We start from the raw sequence: 11,970 nt of genomic DNA on the forward strand, positions 1-11,970 counted from the left end.
GCAGCAGCCTTAGCATCTCATGCCTGTCTCTGGTGTCCAGGCGGATAGCCACGGCTTGCTCCCCTCTCTGGAGCTCATTTAGGCGGTGCTCTGAATCCCCTCTTCTCGTGCATCCCGAAACAATGGTCTCTTGACTCTTAGGCAGGTCCAGACTTTTTCCTGGACTCCCTCCCAGCTAGCTGTGGTGCACTGGCCCCCTTCAGGCTTTGTTCACTCAGCCAACCCCAGTCCTCTCCCTGGGGTCTGACCTCCGAAGCCCAAGCCTCAGCTCCCAGCCCCGACCCATCCCGGCGGGTGAGCAGACAAGCCTCTCGGGCTGGTGAGTGCTGGTCGGCAGTGATCCTCTGCGCGGGAATCTCTCCGCTTTGCCCTCTGCACCCCTGTTGCTGCACTCTCCTCCGTGGCTCCGAAGCTTATGCCCCCACACCGCCCACCCCCTGTCTCCACCAGTGAAGGGGCTTCCTAGTGTGTGGAAACTTTTCCTCTTTCACAGCTGCATCCCTGAGGTGCAGGTCCTGTCCCTATTCTTTTGTCTCTGTTTTTTCTTTTTTCTTTTGTCCTACCCAGGTACATGGGGAGTTTCTTGCCTTCGGGGAAGTCTGAAGTCTTCTACCAGCATTCAGTAGGTGTTCTGTAGGAGTTGTTCCACATGTAGGTGTATTTCTGATGTATTTGTGGGGAGGAGGGTAAGCTCCATGTCTTACTCCTCCGCCATCTTGAAGGTCTCTCCAGCAGTACTTTAAATGATTGAATCCAAGGGTGGGGATAAGCAAGGGACCAAACCTAACCTTGTAATATAGTGCTAGATATAAAGATATATATTGTAACCATAATAATAAACTCACTCTTTTTAATACAGTATTCTCTTGCCTTGTGGCATTTGCCAGCAATTTTCTAGCTCATAGCGATTAATCCACATTATTTGACACCACATCCCTCCTTGCCCTTGAGACTTTAATAAGTAAATGAAGGCAGAATAAAAAAGAAGGGAAATCTAAATCAGGCAGCCCCCATTCTCATTGGTGCCCAGCCCCTCCTCCAGTATTATTCCTGCCCTCTAGTAAGCAATCTAAGGATCTTATTCAGATTTCATCAGTTGTCCTGTCTTTTTTCGGCTCAGGATCCCACACTGCACTCAGTCATCTGTCTCCTTAGTCTCCTCCAATACGGGACAGTTTATCAGTCTGTCTTTTGTGACCCTGAGGAGATAGTTGTGTCTAGGACTGAACTGCAGGTAGTATTCCACCAATGCCTTATCAAAAATTAAGTAGATACTGCTGCACATTCCAGAAATGTACACTCTAAGTCTCAATTTTGAACAGAATCATATCTACAGGGCATCTCAAAGATTTAAACCAGACTGTGGGGAGAAAAGTACTTCTGGTGCAGACAGGTCCAGGGTCTCAGCCTCCACGTGAGAATGGAGTCCACCTTGGATCACCATTCTTTGTAGAACTAGCCCAGAATAGGGAGGGAAGGGAGGGAGGGTTAAGTGTTCAGTAAAGGGGAAAATTGCTTCTATTTTTTGTCACTTTTTTTTTCTTTCTGGCTTCTGCTTTTTAAAGAAATGAATGTGACAGGAAAAGCTTAAGTCCCTTTTGGCCACCTCTCGCCACTTTCCTCTCTTCCCACTCCAGGGCCAACCACTGTCATGGTAGCGTATCTTTCTAGACCCTTTTTATATGTATGTGTGTTAAAAATTTACCTAACAGTCTAATATTGTAACATTCTGAATCTTTTTTGAAAAATTTCAATCATTCAGAGAGGTTGGAAGACTTGTACAATATCTCCTCATATCCTCGACACCTAATTTAACCAGTTGTTTACATTTTGCTACATTTGCTTTATCTCTTTCTCTTCTATTTATTTATTTGCTTTGCAAACATCATGACCTTTCACCCCTAAATATTTAGCTTGTACCTCCTAAAGAGAAGGACATTCTCCCATATAACCACAATATAATTAATTATCACTTCCTGGAAACATAACATTGATATAATACTACTGTTGAATTTATAGTCCTCATTCAAGTGTTTGCCACTTGTCCCAGTAATTTCATTTATAGCTAATTTTATTCATTTGTGTATTTATTTGGGGATTCAGAATCCAGTCAAAAATCACCCATTGCATTTGGCTACCCTCTCTCTCTCTCTCTCTCTCTGTCTTTTATTACATTGACCTTTTATAAGGGTCAAAGGTAGTCTTTTCAGAATCTCCCTTATGACATTGCCAAGCTGGTTTTTTGCCTCAGTATTGATTTTTGAGATCTGTCCATATGAATGTGCTGAGTCATTCCTTACAATATCTGCACAGATTTCATCCCTGCTCAGGCCCTTTAGTGCTCTGAGCAGCTGAAGCATCTGGCCGTTTATGTTCCTATGTGTGACTTCCCGTTGTCCCCTCTGGCAGATCAACATCATGCAGAGTGAAACCGTCCAGGACGTGCTGCTCCTAGACCCCCGCTGGCTCTGCACCAACGTTCTGGGGAAGCTGCTCTCCGTCGAGACCCCACGGGCCCTGCACCATTACCGGGGCCGCTACACCATGGAGGACGTCCAGCGCCTGGTGCCCGACAGCGACGTGGAGGAGCTGCTGCAGATTCTAGATGCCATGGATATCTGCGCCCGGGACCTGAGCAGCGGTACCATGGTGGACATCCCCGCCCTAATCAAGACTGACAACCTGCACCGGTCCTGGACGGATGAGGAGGACGAGGTGCGGGTCTACGGTGGCGTGCGCATCGTCCCCGTGGAGCACCTCACGCCCTTCCCGTGCGGCATCTTTCACAAGGTGCAGGTGAACCTGTGCAGGTGGATCCACCAGCAGAGCGCGGAGGGAGACGCGGACATCCGCCTGTGGGTGAACGGCTGCAAGATTGCCAACCGTGGGGCCGAGCTGCTGGTGCTCCTGGTCAACCACGGCCAGGGCATCGAGGTCCAGGTGCGCGGTCTGGAGACGGAAAAGATCAAGTGCTGCCTCCTGCTGGACTCGGTGTGCAGCACCATCGAGAATGTCATGGCCACCACACTGCCCGGGCTGCTGACGGTGAAGCACTACCTGAGCCCCCAGCAGCTGAGAGAGCACCACGAGCCCGTCATGATCTACCAGCCGCGAGACTTCTTCCGGGCACAGACCCTCAAGGAGACCTCGCTGACTAACACCATGGGCGGGTACAAGGAGAGCTTCAGCAGCATCATGTGCTTCGGCTGTCACGACGTCTATTCACAGGCCAGCCTGGGCATGGACATCCATGCGTCAGATCTGAACCTCCTGACCCGGAGGAAACTCAGTCGCCTGCTGGACCCACCCGATCCCATGGGGAAGGACTGGTGCCTTCTCGCCATGAACTTGGGTCTCCCCGACCTTGTGGCAAAGTACAACACCAATAACGGGTCTCCCAAGGAGTTCCTCCCGAGCCCGGTCCACGCCCTGCTCCGGGAATGGACCTCCTACCCCGAGAGCACGGTCGGCATCCTCATGTCCAAACTGAGGGAGCTGGGGCGCCGGGATGCGGCGGACTTCCTACTGAAGGCGTCCTCTGTGTTCAAAATCAACCTCGACAGCAACGGCCAGGAGGCCTACGCCTCAAGCTGCAACAGTGGCACATCTTATAATTCCATTAGCTCGGTCGTGTCCCGGTGAGGGCAGCCTTTGGCTTGGGCAGGGTCTCTTCCAACTGCAGAGGCAAGGGGAACACAGCCCATCTTTCCCACTGGAGATTCTGGCGCGTCCCTTCCTACGCCCACGTCCTGAAGGACGCCACCCTCCCTTCCGCTTCACCTATTTCTCTGCTACTACCTCCCTCCTCTCACACATTGCGTTGTGTGTGAATGGTCTTTCTAGTTTAAGAGCAGACCCTATCCTTTCCTTTGGCCATTTGAAAAGCTAGCCTCCCTCCATCTCTCATCCTCTAGTACCTTGCTTCTTACTGATAATTTTACTGGAATTCCTAACTTTTCAATGAAATTTTTTTAAAGTATTATATTGATTGTCCTTTTTAAAGAAAGTGGACATTTATCCAAAATGTGTATTTCTTATACTCTTTTCTTTGTTATACCATGTCCTCAGCTTATCTCTTTTATATTTGTAGGAAAAACTCCCATGTAAGGAATCCCACTGTATGATTTATAAACAGACAATATGTGAGTGCCTTTTGCAGAAGAGGGTGTGTTTGAAATCATCCAAGTCAGCCCGGAGCTGTCGCGAAAGAAACGCTCCCTCTCTGTCTCTTGCTGTATGCTGATCATCGCCAGAGGTGCTTCACCCGAGGTTTTTTGTTTTTGTTTTTTTGGTTTTTTTGGCAATTTTTGTGTTTCCTTTGACAAGGAAAGGGGAGAGAGAAACCTCCTCTAGAGCAATTTCATGGCCAGTGTTGTTGCTACGATAAGACATGTTTGTGTTTGCTTTTGTTTCAACGTCAGTGTGAACATCCACGTGGAACCTGCAGACTGTCACGCTTCATCATCCCCTGTCATCTCAGGTAGAAGGCTGACACTGTTGTAGGGAGCCAAGACCTGTGTGAGAATTCAGAAGACCCCCGACTCATGATTTGTGGCAGTTTTTTGTCATTTGTGCATAGCAGATGGTTCTCCATATTTAGATCCTGGTTTGATAACTTCCTGTACTTGAAGTCTCAAAAAGAAAATAAAGGAAGCAAGTTTTCTTGCAGTGATTTTAAATTGTGATAGAGTTTTAAATCGAAATAAGGGAACATGTCCTAATTCTTCTGTCCTGAGAAGCATGTAATTTTAATGTTATATCATATGTATATATATATATGCAGTATGTATATACATATATATTAATACAGGTATTTTTACTTAATCTATAAGATATAGTAAAAAAAGTTTTCTTTTTTTAGTTCTTTTTTTTCTTTTTCTTTTTTTTTTTTTTTAATAAATAAACTGTTGCTTGTTGCATTAGTTTGTTGGTGTTTAATTCAAAAGGGATTCTTTTTCTTTGTTTTGTTTTCATTTGCCAGTACCCCACCTCGTGGGACAAACCAGTCCAGAAAGTGATTAAACCTAAACTCTCAGAGGTGGAAATCAACCCAGTTTATTAGGTGCTTAATTATTACTAAAGTTGGGAATGGTGTGGGGAAGCAGAAAGAGCTCAGGTCATTTCACATGTATTTCTTTTATTTATTTATTTTTATTTTTATTTATTTTTGGCTGCGTTGGGTCTTTGTTGCTTGGTGCGGGCTTTCTCTAGTTGCAGCAAGCGGGGGCTACTCTTCGTTGCGGTGTGCAGGCTTTTCATTGCGGTGGCTTCTCTTGTTACGGAGCATGGGCTCTAGGCATGCGGACTTCAATAGTTGTGGCACACAGGCTTCAGTAGTTGTGGCACACGGGCTTCAGTAGTTGTGGCACGCGGGCTTCAGTAGTTGTGGCACGCAGGCTCTAGAGCACAAGCTCAGTAGTTGTAGCGCATGAGCTTAGTTGCTCCGCGGCATGTGGGATCTTCCCAGACCAGGGCTCAAACCCGTGTCCCCTGCATTGGCAGGCAGATTCTTAACCACTGCACCACCAGAGAAGTCCCTCACGTGTATTTTTGCTTTAAAGAAAAGAGGCCCCTCCTATTTTCCTTGGATGAACCCCCAAACCAAATTGGATCATTTAGGCTCAGCAATGGGGGAACAGGGGAAGCTTTCTTCCTATACAAAGGTGGAGGGAGCTCCTGCTGAGCAAGAGAAAACTTGCTACAAAAGATACATACCTTCCCGCCCGTCTTTTTACTTAGAGACCACACTGCTGCGGGCCATCAACTAGAAACCCTAGTTTTGACCTGCATGGTAGCTGTAAGTGACAAAAGCTCTAATGACAAAACCCATTTTTAGTAAAATCTCAAGACTGGTTTAAAAAAAAAATGGGCAAAGAAAAAAGATTGGAAGGAAAAAGACTACAATGATGTGGGTGATTTTCTCTACGGTTGTGGCAGTAGAATTCATTTCTGTTTTGCCTAAATGGTACGTAATAAACATGATTTACTTTTATAAGGAGAAAAGAAATATTAATGGAGTAAAATTAAAAGCTACACGTAAATATGCATCAAAAGGATAACACTGAAATTGAAATCGTGATTGCCTTAGAGGAGTAGAACCTCCTTTTCGTGAGTCAACTCCCTCCCGAACGTCAGCTTCATCTCTCCTGCTTCAAAAGTGCTTCATATCGCAGGATCCGGCACCAGGATCTAGGACCCAGGAGGCAAGGGCTGCCTCTGGCAGCCTCAGTAAGTAAAATCCCAAAGAAGGATTCTGACTGCTCCAGTCTGGGTCAGGGAGCCATCCCAGTGGTTGGGAGAGAGAGAGTCACAAGATTGGCCTGGCCCTGGGGACCCTAGGACAGTGTTGGGAAAGGAGCAGTTTCCCCCAAGGGAGTTCTGTTAACAGGAGGTAGGGGCAGAGGAAGGATGCTGTGCCAATGAAGCAGAGGACTGCAGGAGTCTTTATACTTTTGTTTTAAGCAGGTGCCTGTCCATAAGGTTATGGGGCCACCTAAGCTCCTGAAATGTTGAAGCCATACTTCGGAATCATTACTACGCAAATTTGAAGAGTTTAAGGTCCACTGAGCTCACTGCCCTGCCCTGAGAAATGCTGTGGGGTCATTCCAGGCGGCATCTCGGGGTCTTCAGTGCCATGAACTCTGGTTAGGCTGAAACTGCCTCGCAAAGCCCCAGCATGGGTAGCCGTCTCTGCCTCCTGCAGAAGGGGATAAACTAGGCCATTCATAGCTCACTTCCTGCAGCCACAGTGGGAATCAAAAGGTACAGGTTCTTAGGAGCCAGAAGCAGCCCTTCATGGACCCTTTTTCTTAGAGTTGCTGTAAAATGCACTCGGGCAACATGTTCCTCATCCCCTGGGAGCTGTGGCTGCCCTGGGGTGCCTGAGGTTCCCCTATGGACAAGAGCATCCTAGGGACCCGAAGCCTCCCTGGCACGGGCTGGAGGGCACTTCTGAGAGTTCTGATTGTTTCCAGAATCTGGATCCCACACCTTCGGAAAGGAATCAGAACTCTGGGTGGTCTTTTTTGCAGAAAGGGGTTTACAATTAAAACTACAGGATTTCCTGAAACCATAAAACTACATTTGGCCCTATCAGTGTCCAGAGTCTGCACCAGTCTTACCAAACCCTGATGGTGTGACCCCAGAAAAGCCACTCCAAAATGAAAGGCTGGGCGTGGCTATTCCTGCCTCAGCAGCAGCTAGATGCCAGCCAGGCTGTAAAACCAAAGGGTAGATCTGAGCTGAAAAGCTTCATTAAGAGTAAAAGGATAGTTGCAGTTTTGCAACGTGAAAAAAGTTCTGGAGGTGAATAGTGGTGTTGGTTGCACACCAATGTCAATGTATTTACTGCCACTGCACTATGCAGTTACAAGTGGTTAAAATGAAAAAAAATTGTTATATTTATTTTAGCCCAATTTTTTAAGAACAAGAGAAAAAAGATAAAGCTGGAACCTAAAAATATCCAGGTAACAGTAAAGCTTGCTGAGTAATATACAGGACTGCCCATGTGTTCAGAGCAGCCCAGTGAAGCCTGTGCCCCCCACTATGGGGAAGGGGGGATTAAAAACATGAAAGATTGCTTTTTAGAAGATTTGATATTTTTTATTTTAAAAAAACCTGTAAGATGGTTATCATGGGAGGAAGAGGTGAGAATTTTGTTTGGCTTCTTTTTTGTTGTTGTTTATTGTTCAGTGTTTTGGGGGTTTTGTGTTTGTTTTTCAGTTTGAATTCATACCTGGGATGGCACCAACAGTCTTTTAAGGACTTTGGATTCTTTTTTTTTTTTTTTGGCTATGTTGGGTCTTTGTTGCTGTGCGTGGGCTTTCTCTAGTTGCAGCGAGCAGGGACTACTCTGTTATGTGTGCAGGCTTCTCATCGTGGTGGCTTCTCTTGTTTCAGAGCACGGGCTCTAGGCGCGTGGGCTTCAGTAGTTGTGGCTCATGGGCTCAGTAGTTGTGGCTCGCAGGCTCAGTAGTTGTGGCTTGCGGGCTCTAGCGCACAAGCTCAGTAGTTGTGGCACACAGGCTTAGTTGCTCCGTGGCATGTGGGATCTTCCCAGACCAGGGCTCAAACCCGTGTCCCCTGCATTGGCAGGTGGATTCTTAACCACTGCACCACCAGGGAAGCCCCAGGACTTTGGATTCTTGACGACTTAGGCCACACCATTTATGAGGGTAACGTGCTCTGATTCGCCATTCCCCAGACGTTTGCTGAGCACCTATTGCCTATCATGGGCGCCAGCCCCAGGCTCACAGCAGGGACACAGAGCTTGGTGGGCTGGCGCCTGCTCCCCTAACCAGGCTTGGCGCTCAACTCGACTGTCCGAGGAATTTGCTCTCAGGGGGCTATTTTCAGGGACAGTGACTGTGCTTTGGGCGGCCACCTGAGGTTGAGGTCACTTTTATCATTGCAGCCAAAGGTCACGTGCTGGTGAGAGGACTCAGCAGCTGCCAGGCAGGGGCCACGTCAGGGACAGAAACTGCTGCCCCACTGAACGCCTGGTCAGGGAGGTGCCCCTGAAAGGGGACTGAAGGAGTAGTCAGCCCCCTTCCATCTGCATCTCTGGAAATGTGCGTGGCAGAGCTGGAAGTGACCCCAGGAAACGGCGGCTAGTCCTGGCTGAAACGCCCAGCCTCAGAAGATTGCCCGTGACTCTTGTTCACAAGGCAATTCTTTGACCAGAAGAATCAAAGAAGTGTGTGGGAGCGGGGAGGAGGGGCAGGAAAGAAGCTTCACAGGTACCTACAGCAGAGGCTGCCCTGGGATCGGACTCTGATGCCCGTCACTCAAGGGGCTGACGCTTGGTGAGGGTGGCCTGGTCAGGCGCCAAAGGCTGTGACTCCAGCCTGCGGGGTTCAGCAGCAAAAGGACCGGGACAAGCTCCTGGTGAATAATGTGTCTTGTCCCATCGAAATCACAGAATTTTACAATGAAAAGAGATCTTACAGGTGGTGTGATTCAACCACGCTCTTTGGAGGCTGGAAGGAAAGAGTTTAAGAGATTTAGACCAAACAGCACGGTTCAATTATTAACAATTTAGACTAAATGTCAGGCCCTCTGACCACAACTGGGGCCCTTTATACTCCTCTGCTAAGTATTTATATTGTAATGTAGTGGGTGTGTTGTGAGTGCATGTGTATGTGTGTATACTGTGTGTGTATGCACAAGTGTGCACAAGTGTATTGCGTAAGTATATGTGTATGTGTGTGGCGTGTGCATGTGTCCACACATACATGTAACTGTGTATGTGTATGTGTGTATATACATGTATACATTTGGGTATGAGTGTATGCATGTGTGTATATGTGTATAAGTGTGTGTGTGTGATGTGTGTATTGTGTATAAGTGTGTGTATGCATATGTGATGCATGAGGTGAGGGATTCCCTGGCCATAAAGACTTGTTCTTCTGGCCAAGAGCCTGGATTGCCACTGATTCAGCCATGAGTGCCCATTTCCCACAACCGGGGTGACTAACAGAGCATCACGAGAATTTTCTTACACCCCCACTCCATGCCATCCTCCCGCCCCAGTGTGAGCCCTATGGGGTTCTGCACAGGCCTCAGGTTACATCACAGCCAGTGCCAGTGATGACCTTCCTGTCTTCCGAGAAGGGAAGGCCAGTCAGCCTAGAGGGAGGCCAGGGCGGGTTCCTCTAAATCACGTGATTCTGTGACCAATACTTGCATGGGAAGGAGAAGCCAGGCCTTTATTACTGACAGTCCATGCTCCCACCTCTGTGCTGAAAGGCAGCAAACTAAGGTCCTTCCATGCCAGCCCTCCCTGGGACTCAACAGTGCCCCTTTGGCTTTCGGGGCAGTTGCAATACAATGAAAGTTTTTTTTTCCTTTCACCTTTTTCCTAGACATACAATATTTTAATGGAACTGAAATCATACAAAATGTACAATTTTATATGCTGTTTTTTTAAAAATTGAAGTATACTGACGTATAATATCCTATTAGTTTCTGGTGTACTTGCTTTTTTTTTTTAATGTAACATGACAGCTCTTTTTCAATGTTACTAGAAGCTCTTCAGAAACATTGGTTTTAATGGCTCATAATATTCAAATAGTGTTGTCATATCCTGATTGAACTAACTGTTCCTTACCATGAAATACTCAAACATTTTCCCCCATTATAAATAAAATTGGAATAAACATCTTTTTGCACTTTTTTCCCCCTACATTTTGGATTAGACATGAAACATTTGGGGGTAGGGGTGGGGTGTGGTCACATGACAATTAAAAATCCAAGGACAGAAGCATTTATTGCTGAGCAAAAAATTGCATTTGTGTTGCTCTCTTTTCTGGGAAAATAGAAATCTAATGTCTAGATTTCTATTTTCCCAGAAAAACGTTATTTTATCTACTAACCTTATGATGCTTTCTTACTACATTTTTTGCTGCTTATAACAGCTTTTATAATATCATTCTTTTAGCAAGAATGGAAAGAAAATTCAATCTTTCCACCATCATGAGAGATGAAGATGATTAGTTAATAATTATAGTTATTGATTGTTTAGAAAACTCTCAGCTTCAAAACTCATTTTTAGTAATGCCATATAAATTTTGAGAATTATTTTCAAATCTGGGGAACCTCTATCAAGTATATATATATACACATATGAGCTGTAGGATTTTCTGACATGTTGAGTTTTCTCATTTAGTAACTTATTTTATATGTTCGTGCAATTGTAAACACTCATTAACCAATTGTCATGGTAGACATCCTTCTCTGTCTGGTTTGATGTCCTGAGTTTCTGTGCAGGCTTCTGTCATTGGCGAGGCACTTCCTGGTGCTCTGGTCTCTTCTATTTGTGTGGCCCCCCTGCCATCCTGCTCAGGGGTCCCAGTTCTCCAGCCGACAGATATTGCTGACCCCGGGAGCCAGCTGTCCGGCTGGGTCCCTGTCCAGCATATTGGGAAACTACTGGACGAACTTATCAGTCAAAACAGGCTGTAGACAGTGAAGATCCCCACTAAAGACCCTTTCATGCAGAGAACGCCCAGCCCCAGGGCAAAAATGCAAATCTGGTTATTTTGTAGAAGGTTCTAATTTGTGAATTTAGCTGACTGCTTTCGCCTCGTGACATTTTACTTATCTTTCCATAAACTGGACAAAGGCAAACTTGATTTGATTCTCATTCATCATTTTGGCAAGAATGCCATCCTGAAAATGAGAAATGAAAGTGAATTTTACTTCTCTCTGTCCCCAAAAGCTGTAGCCTGAAGCTGTTTTCCCATAATAAGTAGCTTTTCGTTTTACTGACTCTTGAACCCTGAGACACATTACTGTGTCAGTGGTTCCACTTTGAGAATTTCATGCACTAGTAAAATGTCATAAAGGTCATGGGGGCCTGACACTTTGTTTCACAAAGTAAGACCACTTAGAAACAGCAACAGCTACCAAATGATGTCATCAGTCATCGCAAAAAAAAGTTTTTAAACATTGTGATGTCAAAAAAAAAAAGAAAAGAAGGTAAGTTAGAGTCTTAGAACAAAGGACATTTCTTTCAATTGAATAATCTAATCTTAGGGGAAAAAAAATCATCCAGTGGTCCTTATTTTCTCCATGTCACAAGACTAGTGACCAGTTGGTCATGGACAGTGTGGCTTTAAAATTTGTTGTTTTGTTTGTCCAGAAGCCTTTGCTCTTTGCTATGTATAGAAGTGCAGGGAGAGCCCAACAGGACCCTTCTTGTGAAATATTTCAAGGCAATGTTGATTCCATCCCCTGAAAACTATAAAACTCACCTACTGTTTTCCAGGCAAGGCCAGGCTTTAGGAAGCATGGAAATTCTGGCTGCTCTGGAAAGGTCACAGAATCTCAGCATTAGGAGAAACCTGGAAGTCAGGCGGTTTGGCCAGGGCATGACCCCGCCAGGAATGGCGAGGGTCAGTCGGTCTCTGCTCCAACAGCCCCAGGGCTGGAGAATTATGAAAGCAGGTTTTGATTCATAAGTGCACTGAC

At 46.0% G+C, this 11,970-nt stretch overlaps 1 protein-coding gene across 7 annotated transcripts in view; it reads left to right on the plus strand.

Moving 5' to 3' along the window:
* Positions 1-4,919, plus strand: part of DAPK1 (death associated protein kinase 1) — a 214,594-nt gene extending 209,675 nt beyond the window's left edge. For 6 of the 7 annotated variants that reach the window (XM_082469576.1, XM_082469579.1, XM_082469577.1 and 3 more), the window contains exons 26-27: positions 2,410-3,638; positions 4,091-4,919. In XM_082469576.1, coding sequence (XP_082325702.1) covers positions 2,410-3,638; positions 4,091-4,124 — 1,263 coding nt within the window. In that variant the 3' untranslated portion in view covers positions 4,125-4,919. Of the gene's footprint in view, positions 1-2,409 lie in introns of all 7 variants that reach the window. The other variant, XM_082469582.1, reaches the window with a different exon arrangement.
* The last annotated feature ends 7,051 nt before the right edge of the window (positions 4,920-11,970 follow it).

Source organism: Balaenoptera physalus, assembly GCF_965194825.1.
Source record: "Balaenoptera physalus genome assembly, chromosome: 7".
NCBI lineage: Eukaryota > Metazoa > Chordata > Mammalia > Artiodactyla > Balaenopteridae > Balaenoptera > Balaenoptera physalus.